The sequence below is a fragment of the Sus scrofa genome, chromosome 7 (genome assembly GCF_054392235.1).
Source record: "Sus scrofa isolate SSC_HxYL_T2T_F1_AM1 chromosome 7, Sscrofa_HxYL_maternal_Yorkshire_Landrace_v2.0, whole genome shotgun sequence".
Lineage (NCBI taxonomy): Eukaryota > Metazoa > Chordata > Mammalia > Artiodactyla > Suidae > Sus > Sus scrofa.
Window position 1 is genome coordinate 2,438,100 of NC_139389.1, and position 21,357 is coordinate 2,459,456.

General features: G+C 48.4%; 1 protein-coding gene across 45 annotated transcripts in view; it reads left to right on the top strand.

Moving 5' to 3' along the window:
- PRP4K (pre-mRNA processing factor kinase PRP4K) overlaps window positions 1-10,229 on the top strand; it is a 32,870-nt gene extending 22,641 nt beyond the window's left edge. For 2 of the 45 annotated variants that reach the window (XR_014809469.1, XR_002346261.2), the window contains exons 10-19: window positions 618-755; window positions 1,632-2,491; window positions 4,221-4,335; window positions 4,812-4,963; window positions 6,470-6,556; window positions 7,472-7,748; window positions 8,076-8,210; window positions 8,714-8,759; window positions 9,279-9,362; window positions 10,114-10,229. Coding sequence is in view for 4 of the 45 variants with exons in the window: in XM_084967222.1 (XP_084823348.1) it covers window positions 618-755; window positions 1,632-1,785; window positions 4,221-4,335; window positions 4,812-4,963; window positions 6,470-6,556; window positions 7,472-7,675 (850 nt within the window). In the remaining 41 variants the exon portion in view is untranslated. Of the gene's footprint in view, window positions 1-617; window positions 756-1,631; window positions 3,536-4,220; window positions 4,336-4,811; window positions 4,964-6,469; window positions 6,557-7,471; window positions 8,966-9,278 lie in introns of those variants that run through there. The other 43 variants (XR_002346246.2, XR_014809460.1, XR_014809451.1 and 40 more) reach the window with 31 other exon arrangements.
- Window positions 10,230-21,357: the final 11,128 nt, after the last annotated feature.

Sequence of the window (21,357 nt, forward strand, 5' to 3'; positions counted from 1 at the left end):
TGTGAAAGGTAAAACGGATTTCTCACGTGGTTCTGGGAATTACCTGCATCTTTCGTCTGTTCCCTTTTCTCCTTATTAACAAGGAGGTAACTGCCCTGCCTGTGTGCCTTAAGGCCTGCCTGGTCCCTTGCTCCGAGCTGGCCAGAGAGTCAGCTTACCATTGGTTTGAAATCACTAGAAAGAAGTGTTTCGATTTATGCTGAAGTCTTAGGCTTCCCTGCTTAGAAAGTTAATTCCGTTTAGTGGAAACGCCCAATTTCTGTGTCGTAGACACCAACTTTAAAATATAGCCTGTTGACACATTGTAACTGGAATTTCAGAGGATAGTACAGCAAGCCATTTGGAGCGAAAGAAAAGGCGCCAGATCGATTTCCCTTGGGGCAGAGCGGGTTTGTTCCTCAGCGTTTGGATAATTAATTATTTTGGAAATTAATTCCATGGAAACACTGGTTGGTTAAGTGTAAAGTATCCTGTGACTGTTGGAGTCTTGTCACTCCTTAGCAGATTGGTTAGTAGTGCCTGCAGTACACCAGGCTGCACCTAGCAAAGATGGGCTGTGAAGTTATCCTAAATTCTTGATGTCATCACTTTTGACCTAAATTTCCTTTTCATTTCAGGCAAAAGACTGGCTTAAAAGAATTAGAATTCTTGAAAAAACTTAACGACGCCGATCCTGATGACAAATTTCACTGTTTGCGACTCTTCAGACACTTTTATCACAAGCAGCATCTCTGTCTTGTGTTTGAGCCTCTGAGGTACAGTGTCAGAACCTGTACATCTGTCTACACTGAAGATTTAGCGGCTTCATCTCGCCCAGCCTCAGTTTAGATAACTGTGTGGTACATTTTCCGGGAATTGGGTTTGGTTTTCCTAGTGGCTCTGGTTTTTGCTTTTAGCTATTGGTGTTTACCGTGTTTATTGGTGTTTATTGTTTTTAGCTAGCTTCCTGACGGTCGTTAGCGTGTAGACAGTAGTTGGCTATGTACCATGAGCCACACTCATCTTGCGGCCTTGAGCTTGACCAAGAGAATCTCAGAATCTCTCGTCCAAGGAAGGATTAAACCAGGATGAAAAGAAATGAGAGTAGTGAAGTTAGGAATAGTTTTAATCCTCAAAAGCATGGCTCCGTTGCTCATGCTTTCAGATGTAAGCCAGTTCTCAAATCAGTAGGAATTTGACCACTGCATACCTTCCCTTCTGTGTTTTGGAAATTGTGTAGACACAGCTTCCTGTTGCTCTGGTTTCAGTGTAGAATAATCTATCAAGCATGGGGGAGAGGGGTCTTTTGTTTTTTGTTTTTTGGTGGTTTTTTTTGGCCACACTTGTGGCATATGGCAGTTTCCAGGCCAGGGACTGAATCTGAGCTGCAGCTGCAGCAGTGCTGGGTCCTTAATGCACTGCGCTGTGCCAGGGATCAAACCCACACCTCTGCAGTGACCTGAGCTGAAGAGTCAGGTTCTTAACCCACTGCGCCATGGCGGGAACTCTGGGGGGAGGTTCTTGAACAGAATATTTTCCTTGTAATTTTATTTTGGACTTGCTTTTTACTGCAGTCTTAAAAATGTTTTTGCCTTTTTAATTTCTATTTTGCATTTTAATCCCTAATTTTGTTTGTTTTTCTTTCCTAAAAGTATGAATTTACGAGAGGTGTTAAAAAAATATGGTAAGGATGTCGGCCTTCATATTAAGGCCGTACGATCCTATAGTCAGCAGTTGTTCTTGGCACTGAAACTCCTTAAAAGATGCAATATCCTCCACGCAGATATCAAGCCAGACAATATCTTGGTAAGTCGGCAGTCGGGCTTTCTGACGCTTGGTCCAGCTTCTTACCTGATGTGTGATTACCATTGTATTCTAGAAATGATGTCTTAGAAGAGTAATGCAGTTTATTGACTCCCTATTACAAATGATCTTGCCCGTTTTTACTTTTTCAGAAGTTGGGCCATGAAGTTTTACAGTAAAATGTAGAGAAAGGAAGTAAGCTGCTGTCCCAGTTTTTCCCTTTCAGTTGGTGGGTTTGAGTTCACACAGATCCTAGGAGTGCTCTGAGGTGGTAGCGGTGGGCTCGTTGCCTGAAACAGCTGAGCGAAGGCGGCGGTGTTGCCCTTCCGGAGGTGGTGTCCGAGGCCTCTGTTCTGCGGTTTGGTGGACGAGCGAGGGCCGTGCGAGGAGGACTCACTCCGAAGCAGATGCGTGGGGTCGGGCGGCAGTGCCCGGAAGGAGGCTCGTCCCTTTGTCCTTCATGCATCAGAAGCTGTGGGGCCTTGTACTGAAGGCTTACCTCTCCCAGTGCGGCCTCTCCCGGCTCCTGGCCTCCAGTGAGGGAGAGCAGGTGTCCCAGCGTTTGCTTTTGAACCCACGTGCCCCTGCCCTCCCCGGCCCTGCGCCCTCGTCCCGTCAGAGCCTGGGGCGTCTTCACGCTCAGGGGATTCTTGGCTTGTCTGCCAGGAACATAGTCCACCTGTTGAGAAGAAGATGCAGTCTTGTTCAGGTTTGTTTAGGACCCCTTCTCATCAGTAACTTAGCTCCTAGTTCAGATTCCTCTTTTTCTTCTTTCTTTTTTTTTTTTGCTATCTTAATATTTCCTTCCAGACTCCCGCAGTAGGGAGGCCTTCCAGTTTGTTGTGCTTGGTCCTTGTTTATAATGTGGCACGAGTGTCACAGAACCGGGGGGTGGAAGGGCTGAGAAGCCACCGTGAAACAGTAGACACAGTACCAGTGAGTTGTAGGCAGAGGTAGTTGTGCAGCGAGTGTCTGTGTGACGCCACAGAGGTTGCATAAGACAGTGGCAGCGTCTTAAAAGTTATTGTTTTTAAAACATGATTTTTGAGCTGATCCTAAACTAGTATAGGTTTTCGTGTGTGTCAGACAGTTTTTCCTTCTTCCTGAGAAAGGGAAAAATAGACATGAGAGGCCACATGGAGCTGTTTGTTAATGAAAAGCCAGAGCTTGGAGCCCAGCTGGCAGCCATCTGAGCCGTGGAAGCGCCGCGTCCCTGCGGGCACGTGGGACGAAGAGGCCCGCGGGGTCCCTGCTCCCGCCGAGGCGCTTTCTCCAGCCCCTGTCGTGCAGTTTGTAGTCCTGGGGTTTCTCTGCCTACCGAAACTGCGTCCCTAAGCAGCTGGATGCAGCTTATATCACAAAGCGATCCGAGGCCTTGTCATTGGAAGGCGCTGGGGTTCCCGGTCCCGGACGCGGGGGGCCATCGACGTGGCCGTTCACGTCGTGCCTGTTGTGAATTCCGAGGGTATCTTCTGTCACGGGCCGGTCGTAACACGGACCTTGACCTGGCCTCACGGTGTCCCAGGAGAGCTGGCCGGGGCCCTTTGCCGCAGGGTCGTGTGTCTCGGGGGTGGGCACGGTAGGCCGAGTTCAAGTCCCAACTCGCATTTGTGTGTGTCTCTCTTGAAGGGGGGAAGGGGACTCTGCACTGTGAATTTCCTCACTTGTTAATCCCGACCGCGCTTCCGACTCAGGCGTGGCAGCAGCCCTGGGAGCACCTGCAGCCCTTCCCGGCAGATGCCGCTGTCACTGTGTATGTGGAAGTGTTGACAGAGGAAAAGAAACACGTGACTAATTCGGTGTTCGTGTTGATCAGTCTTGCCCAATAGAGTTAACATTTTCCTGACTAATACCTTCTTTATAGCTAAGGGATTTAATTTTTTTTTTTTTAAAGTGAGTGCTAAATTTGGGTTGGTCTATTGGCAGCTTCAGATGAAGAATGTTTTTATTCTGTCTTTATCCACATTCAGTCTGAATCATACGTGTGCTGTCACTGCCGACATAACTTTCTGGCAAACAAAAGTGAACTTGAGTCAGTTGTAAGTCCATCTGAGTCTGACCCCTTGTTAACAGCCGTCTTCGCACTCCTTTAAGGAGTGACTTCCTTCGTGTTTCTGGGGTTTTTAAAGACACAGCTTCAGTGCTTTCTCTTACTAGTCCTCCCTTTTCTAAATAGCACTGGTTACAATTAAATTGACTAGTTCTTATCCCTGCTCTCCTCACTGAAGAAAGTTCTTTCACTGATTATAATCAAATATGTGGTAGCTCTTTCATTCATTAGAAAATTGAGTCACAAAATAATTAGAAAAAGGCATTTAAAAATGAGTGACTTTGCTGTCAGTCTTGGAAATAACCTCTCAAAGCCAATGATTTTTATATGAGAGTTCTATGAATTATTCCTGGCCTGAGTTAAACTTCGGTCACGAAATGTTTTGCAGGTTAATGAATCGAAAACTATCTTGAAGCTCTGCGATTTTGGCTCGGCTTCCCACGTCGCGGACAACGACATCACGCCTTATCTCGTCAGTAGATTTTATCGAGCTCCTGAAATCAGTAAGTGTCTTCGGATGCCCTGTGACCAGGGCCGGGAGGCGGCGAGGGTGGCGTGGGTCCCGGCTGAGCGTTGTGTTCCCGCAGCGCTAAGCAGCTGCCCGCCCCGAGGTCCCCTCCCTGCTGGAGGGACATGGCCTGGCGGTGGCGGTGGCGTGGCACGAGTGGCAAGACAGAGCTGGGAAGAAGCCCTGCACTTCGCAGGCTGCTCTTAGTCCTTGAGGTCTGCTGGTCACCTTCACGGGCTGCGTGGGCCTCTGGGTTTCTTGCTCCTGCCCCTGGGTCCTCTCCACGCCCTCATCCTTAAACGGTCTTTCAGGGTTCAGAGTCTCGGCTAAGAATTAGTGGGAAAGAGCAGAGAAGTGGTGCCGAGGTTAGGAATTCGGAGGCGGGTGTACAGTCCAGGCGAACTTGATCGCCCCGTGGATGGCAATAGTTGTTTCTGTCGTTGTACCTTGAAACTTGTATTATGTTTTCAGTTATAGGTAAAAGCTATGACTACGGTATAGACATGTGGTCCGTAGGTTGTACCCTGTATGAACTCTATACTGGGAAAATCCTATTTCCTGGCAAAACCAATAACCATATGTTGAAGCTCGCCATGGATCTCAAGGGAAAGATGCCGAATAAGGTAGGAGCTTAGCCTGAGCTTGTTGCCTCCGGGGTCTTAGCAGTGCTTTCTGCTAGACTCCTGTAGGCCAGCTGCTGCCACTTACGTGCCACTCAAGGCTGTGAAACATCCTTTCTTAGCTCTCTCTCGTTCCTGGTGTTCAAACTGGTGGTTCTCATCAGCCGGGAGCTGTCGAGAGGGGGAGAATCCCGTTCCCTTTTCCTGCCAAAGTCTGTCGTGGTGCTTTTCTCCACCCTCCCGAATGGAGCCAGAGGACAGGGCCTGTAGCTTGGGGTAGACCTAGCATTGAGGGAGCTGACGCAGCTGCGTCTAAGCACCGTGTAGACTGGCAGTGCCCACCTCTCTGTCCTCTCGCTCCCCTGGAGCAGCCTGGCTGGGAACAGGCGGGGTGACAGGCGATCCAGGTCACGGGCCAAGGCGAGGGAGGACCGGTCGTCACAGACTGAACGGGGAGTGAGGGGAGAGGCTCGCTGGCAGTCCCAGTCCGTTTGTTAAAGGTTGGAAGCTGTTTGGGAAGGGAGAAGGTACGGAAAAACTGCTTTCTAACCAAAAACTTACGTCAATGCTTCACTCATAATCCCTTTTTGTTTAACAGAAAATCCCAAACTGTAGGCATATACAAAAATGTCTGAAGACCATGTCTTAGGCTTTTATGATTTCAGCTTATTTGCTGGATTTCTGAGAGATGTAGAGATTTTTCTCCTTATAGGTCAGAGGCCATTATGGGTTTTTTTAGGTCTTATCCAAATTCTGTTATGTTGGGCTTGTTTAGAGTAAGTTACCCGGAAAATTAGCCATTTTGATACTTGTTTTAATGAGATCTGACTTGTATCATTTTAGGACTGTTGGAACATAGTTTTTAATGTCACTGGGTTTCTCAACGGCCCAGGGAAAGGCCCCGATCATCTGTCCCGCCTAAGGACAAATGACTGTATGTCCTTGTTTAATCTTCAGTTGTGACTAGTGCAAGTACAGCTTGCTGTTGTGATTAGTTTAAGTCATTGCCTGGGAAAACACAGTGTCGTGGTGGGGGGGGCCTTTTTTGCCTTTTAGGGTCACACCCATGGCACATGGAGGTTCCCAGACGAGGGGTCTAATCAGAGCTACAGCTGCCGGCCTCCACCACAGTCACAGCAGCTCGGGATCCAGGCTGCCTCTGCAGCCTACACCACAGCTCACGGCAACGCCAGATCTTTAACCCACGGAGCAAGGCCAGGGACCGAACCCGCATCCTCATGAATCCTGGTCGGGTTCGTTTCCGCTGAGCCGCAGTGGGAACGCCACAATTTCGTGTTATTAGGTAGTTGTAGGTACAGCATTCGTACCAGCTTTTCCGAAGATGTTAGACTCTGAAGAGCAAGGAATCTGAGATCATTTTCCAGCCGGTCAGTGAAGCCAGAGAGACTCAAAGCTGCGTCTGTGTGACTTGTTTGTATTCACTGCGCGCGGTAGACCAGACTGTGTCTCGGAGCTCCGCATCCAAGTTTTGTTTTGTTTTCTTCCCAGATGATTCGGAAAGGTGTATTTAAAGACCAACATTTTGATCAGAACCTCAACTTTATGTACATAGAAGTTGATAAAGTAACAGAGAGGGTGAGTGTCTTCTGGGCCTTGCTACGTGGAGTGATGGTCTTACTGCTAATGAATTGAGTGCTGGGTGGTTCTAGGAGCTGTGAGTATTTTAAAACACGACAGACAAGTCCTGCCGCTGTTGGCCGATTGCTAATTAAAACACATCAGGTTGTAGAAAAGATGAAGAGATGTGAAAACGTTTGCCCAGTGGAATGAGCTGATTCTAAGTGTCGTCTGGAGGCCCTTTCCTGGGGTCGCCCTCCTGGTCTGGCCTCCCATCCAGCCTCTGTGCTGCTGCCAGGGCCCCGTTTCCGGAAGCAGATCCGCTGGTGTTCCTCTCCCCGCCTAGAAACCCCGGTACCTAGAAGAGAATGGGCTTAACTCCCCAGAAAGACCTTCCTCCCTCCTCGCGACCGTACAGACCCCCCCCCCCCAACACACACACACACCCGGCGGGCCCAGGGCTCCGTGCTCTGTGCCACCGGCCGTCCCGACACTTCTTGCCTCTTAAACGTCCTCCTCCCCTAAAAAAACGTCCTTCCGCCTCGGGCGCCACGTGAAGTACCCGTGGTGCGCGAGCTGTGCCGGCTGAAGTGCGGACGTCGCTGTGGTTGCCCCGCAGCCGGCAGAGCAGCGCCTTAGCGACGCTTCGTGGCGACGCCCTCACAGCTTGTCTCTGCCGCTTCAGAGCAGGGAAAGAAGAGTTCACGCAGCAGGTGCTTGCTGTGACTTACCTGAACTCCTTAACTTACGGTTTGGAATGCTCAGAGTTCCCTTCTGCGGGCGTCCTAGTCTTTTTACGAAACTAAGCTGCAGAATGACGCTTTAGGAAAACGACTGTAGTTAACGTAGCGTGGGGTTGATCTTTTCAGTGGCGTCTTTGACGTTCTGTAGGTGTCGTAATTTAGAGAAACGCATTTTAAACATTATTTCTAGGAGAAGGTTACTGTCATGAGCACCATTAACCCAACTAAAGACCTGTTGGCCGACCTGATTGGCTGCCAGCGCCTTCCCGAGGACCAGCGTAAAAAAGTGCACCAGCTCAAGGACTTGTTGGACCAGATCCTAATGTTGGACCCTGCTAAGCGGATTAGCATCAACCAGGCCCTGCAGCATGCCTTCATCCAGGAGAAGATTTAAACCAGAGAAGAAGCTCCAAGGGGTTGAGTAATTAAGTACAAAGACTGACGAGATTTCACAGCAGTTTATTAATGTATATAAACTTATAAATATTTCTCCAGCAAATTTGAGAACGCATGATATATTTGAATTAACACCAAGGGTGATATTTCTTTTAGAAGTGTTAGTTGATCTGTTTTGTGTCGGATGTGAAATTCCACTGTAGAACTGTTGTAGTTGCCAAGGCTGCCCAGAGCTTCAGTGCGAATGTCAAGGGTTGCAGTTCACAGCAGAGACGGAAGCATCGGTTACAAACGAGGGCTAGTGCTGGGTGGTTGATTTATTTTAGCAAACTTGGCTTCATTGTGGTCTTCGGAGAAAAAGGCCGGCATAAATGCTGTTTATATTCACGTTTCCCTAGGTGTGTGTGTGCAGGCCACAGCGGCATGCCCTGGGTGTAGTCAGTGCCGAAAGGGGCCTGTTCCTTCTTGAGCCTGCCTGCAGGGACGGTCTCCTCTTTTAAAGCAGGTTGCGTACAGCATTCAGTACACTGAAGGTAAGCTGAACCATCCGCCTCCCGGTGTCTGCAGATGTTAGTTTATTGGAACAATTGACAAAGGAGGGATGTTCTTAGCTTTGTGGCGGATTCCCTGCATGTGTGATAACTGATCTTGTTTCTTTTCTGGCATCGCACCTGTGGCATAGTTACAATTTCTGTTCTGTTCATCACATTTAAAATTTGAAGAGTATGCGCTTGATGGATGGAGCGCCTTCAGTGTACTGTTTCTTATTACCTTTAATTTTTCTAGATCAACTTGCTATAGACTTTATATACATTTTGTTAAACACAGCTCCTAGTGACCTGGAAACGGGCGTACTTTCATTTACTGATAACAAATGTTGAGGCCTGATTCTGGAAGTCCTCATATTTAAAGTTAGATAGGCCACGTAATGAATTTTAACTATTTGTATGTCGTTTTGAAAGTGTACTGCTTTGTGGTAAAAGCGTTTCCGTTTGTTCATTTTCACTACTTGTGATCATGTTGTCTTTCAATACAGGCGTAAACCTCCCACTCTTGAACAAAGCAGCTGCTTTTTAAAAGCGGTAATTGCTTCTTTACCTTCTCCTTCTTTTGTAAATGAAACTGTCCTTTAAGAATGTGACTTGAAAGTGTCGTCCGTTTGCCTAAAACAGTTGGCACGCGCTCACTGTAAAGTGGAGATGGTTCTACTGCATGTGACGTGCACCATGCAGGTTTCTGTGTGTTCTCAGTCCGCATCACTAGAGAATAAAGGCTTTTGTGAACAAGGCATTTGTAGCCATTTCTAAAAGTGTTGTCTTCAGTGCTGGCGAGTCAGGTAACCGTACCTGTAGTGCGAAGCGACCTCTCGCTGCTTCCCTTGAGCCTGACGGAAGGAACTGTCCCTTAAAGACGTAGTAGCTTCGCCCCGGGCTCAGCGCCTCAGGGCAGGTTGGGATCCCGACTGTGCCCTCAAAGAATCCTCCCGAGATAGCGGCAGCTCGCAGTGTAGTGAGGTAACGCCTGTAGGTTGCGGGGTGCGACTCAGGGTGTAACTAATGTTTCTGCTATTTTCTCACTCTTCCTCCTGATGGTGCGGAAAGAGGAGAAGGAGAACGGGGCACAGGCCACTCACCGCCTCTCCAGGGTCTGATTTGCTGAGACACCAGCTTCACCTTCCTAACAAGGTTATTTCCGACAGCATGTGTAGATAAACGTTTAGCAACAATGTAAAGCCAAGTCTTGTAAATCAGGGTGGTTTTGCAACACAGAGGAAGTAGTGTTGTTAACGTGGTAGAGGCGAATTTCCAGAAATGTATGGCATCGTTCTCTTTGGGTGGTAAAATTAGTGCTTGGCTCCCTGAGGAATGTGGAAACAAGCAGCCTTGGGGGGTTTACCTGATCTTTTGAAATTGTAAATGGGATTTTTCTATTCACCCAGGCACCTAATTACAACAGGCATGCACATTTTGGTGCATTCAAGAATGGAAAATCAGAATAGCAGCATTCTTCTGGTGGGTTTTGCTCCATTTAAAGACATGAACTGCAGCCAGGAAGGTGACAGACGCTATCACAAGCCAGCTTTGAGTCTGGACCCCGTCTGCTCGCTCGTGGTTTAGACCTAAAGCAAAGGCCAGGCAGTGAGGCCTCGTAAATGAGGCTCCGAGGCGCAGCTCTCCTGCCGGAGTGAGACGGCAGCGAGGCCCCCACCATGACTCACCTTGCTGAGAATATGCTGCATTCGGGCCAGGCTTTTGTAGTTACTTTTCACTCAAAATAGTTAACGTTTGGATGTTTCTGGTGCTTTTCATGGCTTCATTTTGTAGACTTATTTTAAGTAAGTTAACTTCCAGTAGAAACAGTTCATCTTATGCCTTCAAAACTGTTACATGTTCTTTAAAAAACAAAGTTGCTTGTTACTTGTTCTTTGTGTTTTAGGTGCAGCTCAGTGGAAGATGATGCCACCAGAAGACATGAGCTAAGGTTTCTGTCCCATAAAAGATTAAAAAAAAAAAAAAAGAAAGAAAAAAAAAAGAGAAAACTCCTCCATTTAATTTGCGTCCAGTTTTTTGTTTTGCAGCCTTTGTGATTGGGTGCGTTCATGTCTGGTACTCAGTGGTGGCACTGTGTCCATTGTGAAATGCTTGTTCCGTCATCTGCCGCCTGCCTCCCTCCCCACCCTCCCTCCCCTCCAGTGAGGATAGCGGCCACATCTAGCGAGGTGGGCGACGTGGGCGGGGAGGTACCCCACCGCACGGGGTGTCCAGACGGTTCCCCGGGCTTGTTAGAAAACCAGCTGCCCCCGAAGAGCTTCCGTCAGAAAGCCCCCCCCCCCCACGCGGGGTGTCACCTCTCCTCGCCCAGCGCCCGCCCAAGGCCGGGACCTGGGCTCCTGGAGCCCCACTCAGCTCCTGCGGCGCCCCCAGCTCGCCCCGAGTCTGTCCGCGGCCAGGGCTCAGCAGTGGTCTCGAAACAGACCAGACGTCCAGAGCCACTGTCGGTTTCCCATCTTAAGGGAGTGAGGCGACAGCCTGCGGCTCTTCTCCCCCGAACACGGCATTCCCAGGCGACGTATTAGATAGGAAGCCCGGAAGCAGCCTCTCTCCACGCCCGCACGATTGTTGTAGAGTGTCGGGCCCTGTGCTAGGTCGAGGCCAGGGGCCCGGCTGAGCAGCCCTCGGCAGACGTGCGGTGCTCAAATACAGTTCTCGTGATGCTGGCTCTGTGACACTTGAGGGCAAAAACGTGCCAGTGAGCATGAGCCTTCTGGGGCCCCGAGTCCTGGGGTGCAGTTCCCGCTGCGACTGGGGGGTGCCTCTCACGGGTCTCAGACCCCACCTCTGGGTGGACCTCCCCCAAAGGTTGTCAGAAATGAGGCTGGAGTTGCAGGGTTTTGAAGGGAGGGGGTGGCTCCCAGCATCTGTATTTAATAGCATCTTGTCCTTTATCCCCAGCACCTGTTTCATTCCTTCTGCTGCTTTTTTCAAAATAATTTTGCTTTCTTTTTTTTTTCTTTTTTTTTTTTTTTTGCCTTTATAATTACCACTTTCTTTTCCTAAAACACTCAGGACATGCTCACAGTACAAACGTTGTGTGTGTGGTGTGTGGTGGAGGCGGTGAAACATAGAGTCCTCAGATCGTTGCTTTGCGTTCTTCCTGCTCCGCGTTCCCTGTGCTCTGGCCGTCATTTGTCGCGGACCTCAAGCTGCTGGCAAGGGGAGTCACGTACCTTCAGACGTAGGCCACGCCGTTAAGGAAGCCCCTTTCAAATACTGAGATAGGAAAGAAGCCAGATGATCAAATACGTAGCACTTCATGTCAGCCTGAGAGCTTTGCAAAGTGGGCTTCATAAAGTTTCTTTCCTAGTAACTTAGTTCAAGCGTATATTCAACATGAATTTTATCTTTTTTTGAGGTGAAATGCCCCCCTTATAGAAATGTTCACTGCAGATTCGTTTGTGTTTTTTACATGTCAGTGTATGCTAAGTTGACTTTTAAAAAAAGTTTTCCAGTTCCTTTGATGGATATCAGCATGACATCTTTAATTTTTCTTCTCCTGTGTGTAGGGTAAGGGACTCTTCTTCTGAAGAATCTTTCCATTTAGTGATCAAGATATGGAAGCTGATCTCTGAAAATACTCTTGTGTGTCCTAATTGTTCCAGTATCATTCAAATTGTAACTTGCACTTCAGTAGCAGTGTTTCTTACTGACTAGGAAAACTTAATAAAATATGTTTCTCGTTTCTATACTGCCTCCTGGCTTTTTCATTGCTCAAGTTGGGTGTTTTTCCATTTCAATTAAAAAGTTCCTTACTCGATCTTCATAGATGTGCATTGAACAGTATTTTCTGCTCAAATATGTTTGGGAACTGCCAGGTGAAGAACAGGTGAGCCTCGGGGACCAAGTCATACACACCTGTCCTTGTTTGTTTGTTTTTTGTTTTTGTTTTTTTTTTGTCTTTTTACCATTTCTTGGGCCGCCCCCACAGCATCGGGAGACTCCCCCGGCCTCGTTTCTAATCCAACAGGAGCAGAGGGTATTGTGCTCGCACCTGGTGACTGAAGCACGAGAGGGATTCCCCGCCCCCAGAGCCATGGCTAAATACCCCGTGCAGGTGTCGCCATACCCTGGTGGCGGTCGGGCGCTCCTCCCTGGCTGCCCACTCTTCACTGTCTCCGAAGGAGAGGGCCTCCTCTGCCTTGCAGTGGGGGGGACCCTTAGCTCGTGCAGGGAGGCCCCGGGGGAGGGACGGCCAGATGCTGTACCGCAGAAATGAACACAACACTGGGAACCAACTATAATTCAATAAAATAATTTTTTTAAAAAAGAACATATGGATCACAATTTATGTGGATTGAAAAATATCAATTTTAGGAGTTCCTGTTGTGGCTCATCGGGCTAAGAACCCGACTAGTACCCATGAGGATGCAGGTTCAATCCCTGGCATTGCTGCAAGCTTTGGTTTAGGTCACGGATGTGGCTCAGATCTGGTGTTATGGCTGTGGCGTAGGCCGGCAGCTGCAGCTCCGATTTGACCCTTAGCCTGGGAACTTTCATATGCTTCCTGTGCAGCCCTAAAAAGGAAAAAAACAATTTTAATAGATCACTTCCTTCCCCTGTTGAATGACTTAAAACATGGTTTAGTCTTTCCTGTTTATGTAAATGAGGATTTACAGTCATACCCTCAAATTTGCTTGGAAGAAAGAAATTTCTGGCTCTCGGAATATTCTACGCTCAACTTCATCAATCCCCTTCTTTCTCCAAAAACACCCATGAAATTATGAGAATTACGGCATATTCCAGCGGTCCTAGTACGTTCTGTACTATATTTTCAAAACATTACATTCTTTTTTAATGTCTGCACCGGTGGCAACGCCGGATCTTTAACCCGATTGAGGCCAGGGATCGAATCTGCACCCTCATGAACACTGTGTTGGCCTCTTGACCTGCTGAGCCACAGCAGGAATTCCTACGTTGGGGTGTTAAGTATACGTTTTGGTTTACTTTTTATTTTAATGAATTAATTCATTGCTTTTTTTTTTTTTTTTTTAACGGCTGCACCTGTGGCATACGGAGGTTCCCAGGCTAGAGGTCAAATCGGAGCTGCAGCTGCTGGCTTGCACCACAGCCACAGCAACGCCGGATCTTTCACCCACTGAGAGGCCAGGGAGTGAATCTGCATCTTCATGGGTATTAGTCGGGTTCATTTCCTCTGAGCCACAAAGGGAACTCCTGTTTATTTTTTAAAGTTTTAGTTTTTAAATTTGCAAGTTGCAAATTAAGGCGTGGAATTTCCTATCTCCAGAGCTGGGCACTCCTATAACACGATACCATCGTGATTTTTTTTTTTTTTCACAGTCCGGGTCAAGGGCTTTTGAGTTTGGTAAAAAGCTGGTGAATACGCCCAGATTTTGAGGTGACACACCTGGCTGACCATTTTGCAGTGTGACTGCCCAGCCCGCGAGGGCATGAAGTGACAGGGCAGTGATGGGGAACCTGGCTTAGCTGATGGCATGCTGAGATTAAGGAGTAGCTCTAACCCACCTCATCGCAGCATTCTTACCCCAAATCTGAGGGTGGTTCTCGGCAGCTTCCGTCTTGCTGGGGACCTGCGCTGTCAAGTGTGGTGGTTTGGGATTATTTTGTTTGTCTACGGCCCTCTGCCTGGAGTCCACAGTGAAGGACGGCTTCTCCAGTCAAGCCAGAGCTGAGCATGTTTGTTGGCTTACTTGTGCTTCCTTGCTGTCAGTTTGGGTCAGAGGATGAGAAGCAGGTGGGCGTCTTACCTGTGTGAACCCAGACACGTCCTCGGTTTTCCTCAGTGCTGCTCGAGACCTCTGCGGAGGGAGCCACACTCCCTCTGGGCTGGTCTGTCTGTGGGGCCTTAATTGTGTCCACACAGGGTGCACAGCCTCCCCGGGGGCCAGATGGGCAAAGCACCCTGATGCGTGCACAACACCCTGTCTTCCTCAGATACTGTCCAAGCCCAGACCCGGGAGTTCCCATCATGGCACAGTGGTTAACGAATCTGACTAGGAACGATGAGGTTGCGGGTTCCATCCCTGGCCTCGCTCAGTGGGTTAAGGATCCGTGTTGCCATGAGCTGTGGTATAGGTCACAGACGCAGCTCAGATCCCAAGTTGCTGTGGCTCTGGAGTAGGCTGGCGGCTACAGCTCCGACTAGACCCCTAGCCTGGGAACCTCCATATGCTGTGGGAGCGGCCCAAGAAATGGCAAAAAGACAAAAAGACAAAAAAAAAAAAAAAAAAAAGAAACCAAAAAAAAAAAAAAAAACAAGTCCAGACCCAAAATAGGTTTCTGCTGGAAACCCCTGTGAGACTTGCACTGTATTTGAAAGGCTGCTTTCCTCTGGTTGGAAGATGCCAGATGAACTCTCGGGGTTCCAGGCGAAAATCTGGGCCATTGTGACCCTCAGAACGCCCAGCGAGCAGAGCCAGAAAACAGGTTCCAAGGTAGCTTCCAGGAGAGGAAGGAAAGCCAGGAGAAAGGACAGAGCCCAGGGACACCCCCCCAGGTCTGCATTTCTCCTCTGTAACTGAATGGGTTGCCATGGGAACGGCCAGAAACAGCCACAATGACCTGAAACTCCCACTCCTCGAAACACCTAGGACCCCAAAAAACTACGGCCACCCCGAAGTTCTCCGCCACACCTTTGAGGCTCTGTCCAACCTTTACAAGCTGCTTCCAAACCGCCTGATGGAGCTGCTCTATTCCCACAAGAGTGAAGAGGACCAGAGAAAATGTACGTGGGCAGAGGGGGGTGCGAACTCTTTTCCGTAAGCCCACACCACCTCGTGGTACCCACCCTGCCTTCTCTAGTCTCGAGTGAAAATGGATTCTTTTTTTTTGCGTTTCAGGCCCGCGGCATATGGAAGTTCCCAGGCTATGGGTCGAATCTGAGCTACAGCTGCCGGCCTACACCACAGCCACAGCAACGCCAGATCCGAGCCACGTCTATGACCTACACCCCAGCTTATGGCAACACGGATCCTTAACCCACTGACTCCCACGTGCCACCAGTGCAGCCCCCACGCACCAGAAAAAAACCATTCTGGCCACCTTGGCCATGTGTATTCTGGTGAATCCCTAAACTCCAAATCCACAGGATCGCAAATCAACTGCAATATCCAGATTATACCAAAGATTATATAAAAATCATCAAGAAAAATATAAGCAACCTAAGAGAAGAGATACTTGGTCTAGACAGACAATTTCACAGGATGAACTACAACCCATCTGCAGGCATGAAACATGTCCAAACACCAGTAATTCAGGAAGTAAAAGCTAAATAAGGAGTTTCCATTGTGGTTTAGCCAGTTGAGGACTTGCTGTCTCCGTGAAGATGCAGGTTCCATCCCCGGCCTCGCTCAGTGGGTTAAGGATCTGGCGATTTCACACTTGGCCGGGGAATTTCCATATGCCGCAGGTGCGGCCGTAAAAAGAAAAAGCAAAAAGAAAATATTTAAATATTTAGATATCTGCAAAACACACTGCAGAGTTTAAGAACACGATTCGGTTTGTGCCGAAAGAAGGATGCATATCTGTAGATGCAAACACGCATCAATGCAGACAGAAGAGTTGCAGAAGAAGACACACAAAATTCAGGATGTGGCTACCTCTGGAGGAAGGAGAGGAGTTGGAGGAAGGAAGGCTTTCCCTTTGACTGCTGTTGACCTGAAGCCAAAGAGCCACCCATATTCTCCAGCAAAGATGGGTTTATTCAGGATCAGCAGAGTTGGAATTTGGGGCCTGCAAACCAGGGCAAGTGTCCAAATGGCAAGAGATAGAGGACGTGTTTATAGATGGGAAGGAAGTTGGGAAGGCAACAGTAACAAAATAGCCAACAAAGAGCCCCTGGCTTTTCCCCTGCAGCTCCTGGGAAGAGAGGAACGGCTTCTTCCTGGATGCGGGGAGTGAGAGCTCCCCCTGCTGGCCTCCTGTCTCTATTTCACTGAGGTTTCTGTTCATTCATCTTTTAGGGCACGCATCTCTGAGATGTTTGATTTTATCTATTCCAGTAAAAATCTTCTCATGTGTTTTTGTAATTAAAATGCAGTTTTAAATGGAGAAGGCAGTGAGTGTTTACGTGAGGTTGGAGAAGTGGGTTTTGATTCCCAGTGATATTCCAGTTAGGTGTTTAGATTTTATGCTCTTAGTCTCCCAGTGTAGACACAAATAGATAGCAATACAGTGTAGACACAAATAGATAGCAATACAGTTTACCAACTGGTAGTGTTTTTGTCATGTAGGACCACTGTCCATTCCTTTTATATTTGAAATTCTGACAACCAAAAAGCACACCCTAGGCTCTGCCTCTTGTTCCGTGGAGCCTGCAGGGACTTCTGGGCAGCCAGCAGTGTAGTCACTGAGCCAGTAACTGCCCTAGTCCTGGCCTCAGGCCCCTGGGCAGGAGCCTCATATTCCAGTTCTGCTCGTGAGTCCCTTGCAGTGGTTTTCAGGTCTCTAAGGATCGGTCTATTCAAGTCATTGTGCCACTTAGGAGAGTGCCATGCCATGTCCCTTGAACCAGTTCTGTGTCTCTGCCCGTTACCCTGCCTGGGAGGGAGCCTCAGGGCTTCAGCCTGAGAAATCACGGGGGCTGGACAAGCTCCATTCTAATTCCTTATCCAGGGCAGTGTCGCCCCGAATCTCTTGAGGCTCAGCTTCTCTTTTTGCATCAGGTTTGTGACAGCTTCCTATTTTCCCTTTTCCCTTGTTTTTTTAGGGCCACACCCGAGGCACATGGAGGTTCCCAGGCTAGGGGTCAAATTGGAGCTGCAGCCACTGACCTGAACCACAGCCACAGCAACGTCAGACCTGAGCCACATCTTCGACCTACACCACAACTCAGGGCAACGCCGCATCCTCAACCCACTGAGCAAGGCCAGGGGTTGAACCTGCGTCCTCATGGATGCTAATCAGATGCGTTTCCGCTGAGCCACGACAGGAACTCCGAGCTTCCTATTTTCTACGCACCCAAGCGAACTGCATGCAGAGAGGCTCATGGTGCAGCTTGCAAACTGGCTTTTGCTTCTCAAGTTGTTACCAGCAGGCAAAGAGCTAGCAGCTTACACGGTGGGATACCTTAACGGTTGCCAGACATCCCACGTCGTCCAACGACTCCCCTCCTCTCTGCCCGCTTCTCTTCTTCCTTTGGTGTAAGACAGTTTTGGTGAAGGAAGCATCGCATTCCGGCACAAGCCCTTGTCTCACGGTGGATGGGGCGGTTTGGTTAGGGACCAACGGAGGTCAGCGTGAAGTAGTGGACGTGATGTCAGTGCAGAGTGAGGTTAGCATCTCTGAAGATGCAAAACAATTATAAAGTCACTTGCCATTCGCTTGAGGCATGCGCAGATCACACCGATTACGTGCCGTGTCTGTGGTGGAACCCAGCACATCTGTTCATTCGCTCACTCGTGGCTTGCTGTGCATCTATTAGAGATCTAGGACCAGGCGAAGGTGGAAATTTTGCTCACTGATATTTTTGGAATAAAGAAATGACAGAACTAAATAGTAATGAAGCAGCACGAGCATTCTTTCTTTCTCAAATTAATCCCACGTTAGCTTTGCTATGCAAAACGACAAAAAGGAATATTGAATTGCAATAACGCTTATTCTATTATCAGGTGAAAATTCTGAATTCTCTGGCTTAGAAAGGATCTTAGAAAGACATCAGTTCCCCAAAGAGATTCATCTGACCCCAAAACCAAGCAGTATGCCCCTGTGGAGAAGGAAAGCCAACAATGAAAATCAGGGGTGGAAGAAATGCCACGTGTGGAATAAAACCACAAAGGAGCCCCCGATGTCGACCATAGTTGTCAGGTAGGGGTCTAACTTTTGTCCTATGCAGGTGTTTTTTGGTTTTGTTGTTTGGTTTTTGTTGTTAGTGGTGGTGTTTTTCTTTTTAGGGACGTATCTGTGGTATATGCGAATTCCCAGACTAGGGGTCAAATTGGAGCTGTAGCTGCTGGCCTGCCACACAGCTGCAGCAACACTGGATCTGTGTTTGTAAGTTTTTGAGTCTATTTCATCTTAAAAAAAAGAGAGAGCCATCCTCCTCTAAAATAGTTTTACCATTTTACTCTTTGTCTGGAGTACCTCTTCTTCATCCTTTAACCTGCGCATCACACGAGACTGGAAGTGAACTGCACTGGCAGCACACAGATGAGTCAGGTGATTTTTTAAATCCATCCCGTCCATCTGCGTTTTTCTGGAGTGTTTCACACATTGACATTCACACAGAGAGACGCACATGCTTTCTCAGCATCTTGTTCTGTGTGCGTCGTACCACGATTTTGCCGGTTTCCTCCGTGACTGCTGCTTTCCTTTGTGTTAACTTGATTGTGTGTGTGTGTGTGCGTTGACGTATTTTAATCCCCTTCTCAATTTCTTTTGGTGTATTTTCTTTCCTTCAATTATTAAATTTTTTTTGTCTTTTTATGGCCACACCTGCAGCATATTATAAGTTCCCAGGCGAGGGGTCAAATTGGAGCTACAGCTGCAGGTCTATCCCACAGCCACAGCCACGCCGGATCCGAGCCGCATCTGCAACCTACACTGCAGCTCCTGGCAACACTGGATCCTTAGCGGAGCGAGGCCAGGGATCAACCCTGCTAGACAGGTTTGTTACCACTGAGCCGTGACGGGAACTCTGCTGCTAACATCTTCAATGTGATTTTTTTTTCTCGATGGGCATTCACCTGCTTGCTGTAGATGTTTGACTGGTTTCTACTAGTTGATTACTTGATTTTTTGGGAGGGAAGACAACCTCAAACTTCCGGGTCAGTATCTCGCTGTTGTCACTCTTATTCATCTGCCCGTTTCTTCTCTCCGTATTTCACATGCTGAAGTTTTTACGGATTTATCTTGGGTCACTGACTCCATCATCTATGCTGTTACTGAGTTCCTCCAGAGAGTGGTTTTTTAATTTCAGATTTTCAGTTCCAAATTTTTTATTTGGTTCTTCTTTTGTAGTTTCCCCGCTGAGAAGTCATAGTTTGAATAATTTCAAGTGTGTTTTTCTTTACCTGGTAGAGCACAGTTATAAGGACTGCTTTCAGGTCTTTGTGTGAAAATGCCAACATCTAGGGCATCTCAGGAGTCACATGTGTTGTCTTTTCTTCACTGGAGTGCGCCTGTATTTTCACAGTCTTTGCATGTCCAAGAGTTTTGGTTTGTATCATGGACAGGGGGACTATTATGCTGCATGTGCCCTGGTTCTGTTGAAATCATCTGGAGATTTTTGTTCTTTTTAGGGCCGCACTCATGGCATATGGAAGTTCCCAGGCTAAGGGTCGAACTGGAGATATAGCTGCTGGCCTACACCACAGCCACAGCCACGCCAGATCCAAGCCGCATCTGTGACCCACATCACAGCTCACAGCAACACCACACCCTTAACCTACGGAGCGAGGCCAGGGATTGAACCTGAAACCTCATGGTTCCTAGGTGGATTCGTTTCCACTGCGCCATGACGGGAATGCCCTTCACTTTTAATTCTTGGCATTGCTTCTTTTTTTTTTTTTTTTTTTTTTGTCTTTTTGCCATTTCTTGGGCCGCTCCCGCGGCATATGGAGGTTCCCAGGCTAGGGGTCCAATCGGAGCTGTAGCCACCGGCCTACGCCAGAGCCACAGCAACGCGGGATCCGAGCCGCGTCTGCAACCTACACCACAGCTCACGGCAACGCCGGATCGTTAACCCACTGAGCAAGGGCAGGGACCGAACCCGCAACCTCATGGTTCCTAGTCGGATTCGTTAACCACTGCGCCACGACGGGAACTCCTGGCATTGCTTCTTAATGACAAAATGTGACTGTGGGCATTAAGCACTAGAGAAAATAGTGAGAGCTCAATTAACATTAACGGTGTGAGTTTTAATATATTTTCTATAAGACTGAACTTTTTTTCTTTTTAGGGCCACACCTGCAGCATATGGAAATTCCTGGGCTCGCAGGTCAAATGGGAGCTGCAGCTGCATCTGTGACCTACCCAGCAGCTTGCAGCAACGCTGGATCCTTAACCCACTGAGCAAGGCCAGGGATCGAACCTGCATCCTCATGGATACTAGTTGGGTTCTTAACCTGCTGAACCACAATGGGAACTCCCAAGACTGAATGTTCTGGATTAGGATTTCTGGAATTAAAAAGTGAAGCACTAAGGTGTTCTCGACATGGCTCAATGGAAAGGAATCTGACCAGTATCCATGAGGACACACGTTCGATCCCTAGCCTTGCTCAGCAGGTTAAGGATAGGGCGTTGCCCGAGAGCTGTGGTCTAGGTCGAAGATGCGGCTCGGGTCTGGCGTTGCTGTGGCTGTGGCGTAGGCTCCGACTGCAGCTGCAGCTCTGATTCAACCCCCCGATCTGGGAACGTCCACATGCCACAGGTGCAGCCCTAAAAAGACAGAAAAAAAGAAATTAAGAACTAAGAAGGTGGATGTTTGGTGGGGTGGCTACCTACATGCCGATGCCGGAGGGTGAGAGAGTAACGCGGACGCTTAGAAGAGCAGGTAGCCCACGGCCCCGGCATAGCCCCCGGAACCACACCCTTGTCTGTCCAAGGACACACGTCAAAGCAGAAAGATGCAAGGACAGTGAAGGCAGCTTTCACATGAGCCGTTTATAAAATACCACGTTCAACAAGAATGAAGAAGTTCCCAGAGTTCCTGTTGTGACTCAGCAGAATTGAATCCGACTGGGGACCATGAGGTTGTGGGTTCGATCCCTGGCCCCGCTCAGTGGGTTAAGGATCCGGTGTTGCCAGGAGCTGTGGTGGCCACAGATGCAGCTCGGAGCTGGTATTGCTGTGGCTGTGGCGTAGGCTGGCGGCTACAGCTCCGATTCGACCCCTAGCCTGGGAACCTCCATATGCGGCAGGTGTGGCCCTAAAAAAAAAAAAAGAATGAAGGAGTTCCCTGTGAGGCACAGCGGGTAAAGGATCCAGCGTTGTCACTGCTGTGGTTCAGGCTGCAGGTGAGGTGCGGGTTTCATCCCCGGCCCTGGAACTTCCTCATGCCGTGGGTGAGGCCAAACAAACAAAAAACCCAAGAACAAAACAAAAATATTGCAAAAAAGAGAATGTTTACAAAAACGAGACAGATAATAAAGACCTGATAATTGAGGAAATGCTTGTTGATTCAGATCATTGCTTTCCAAACGAACAA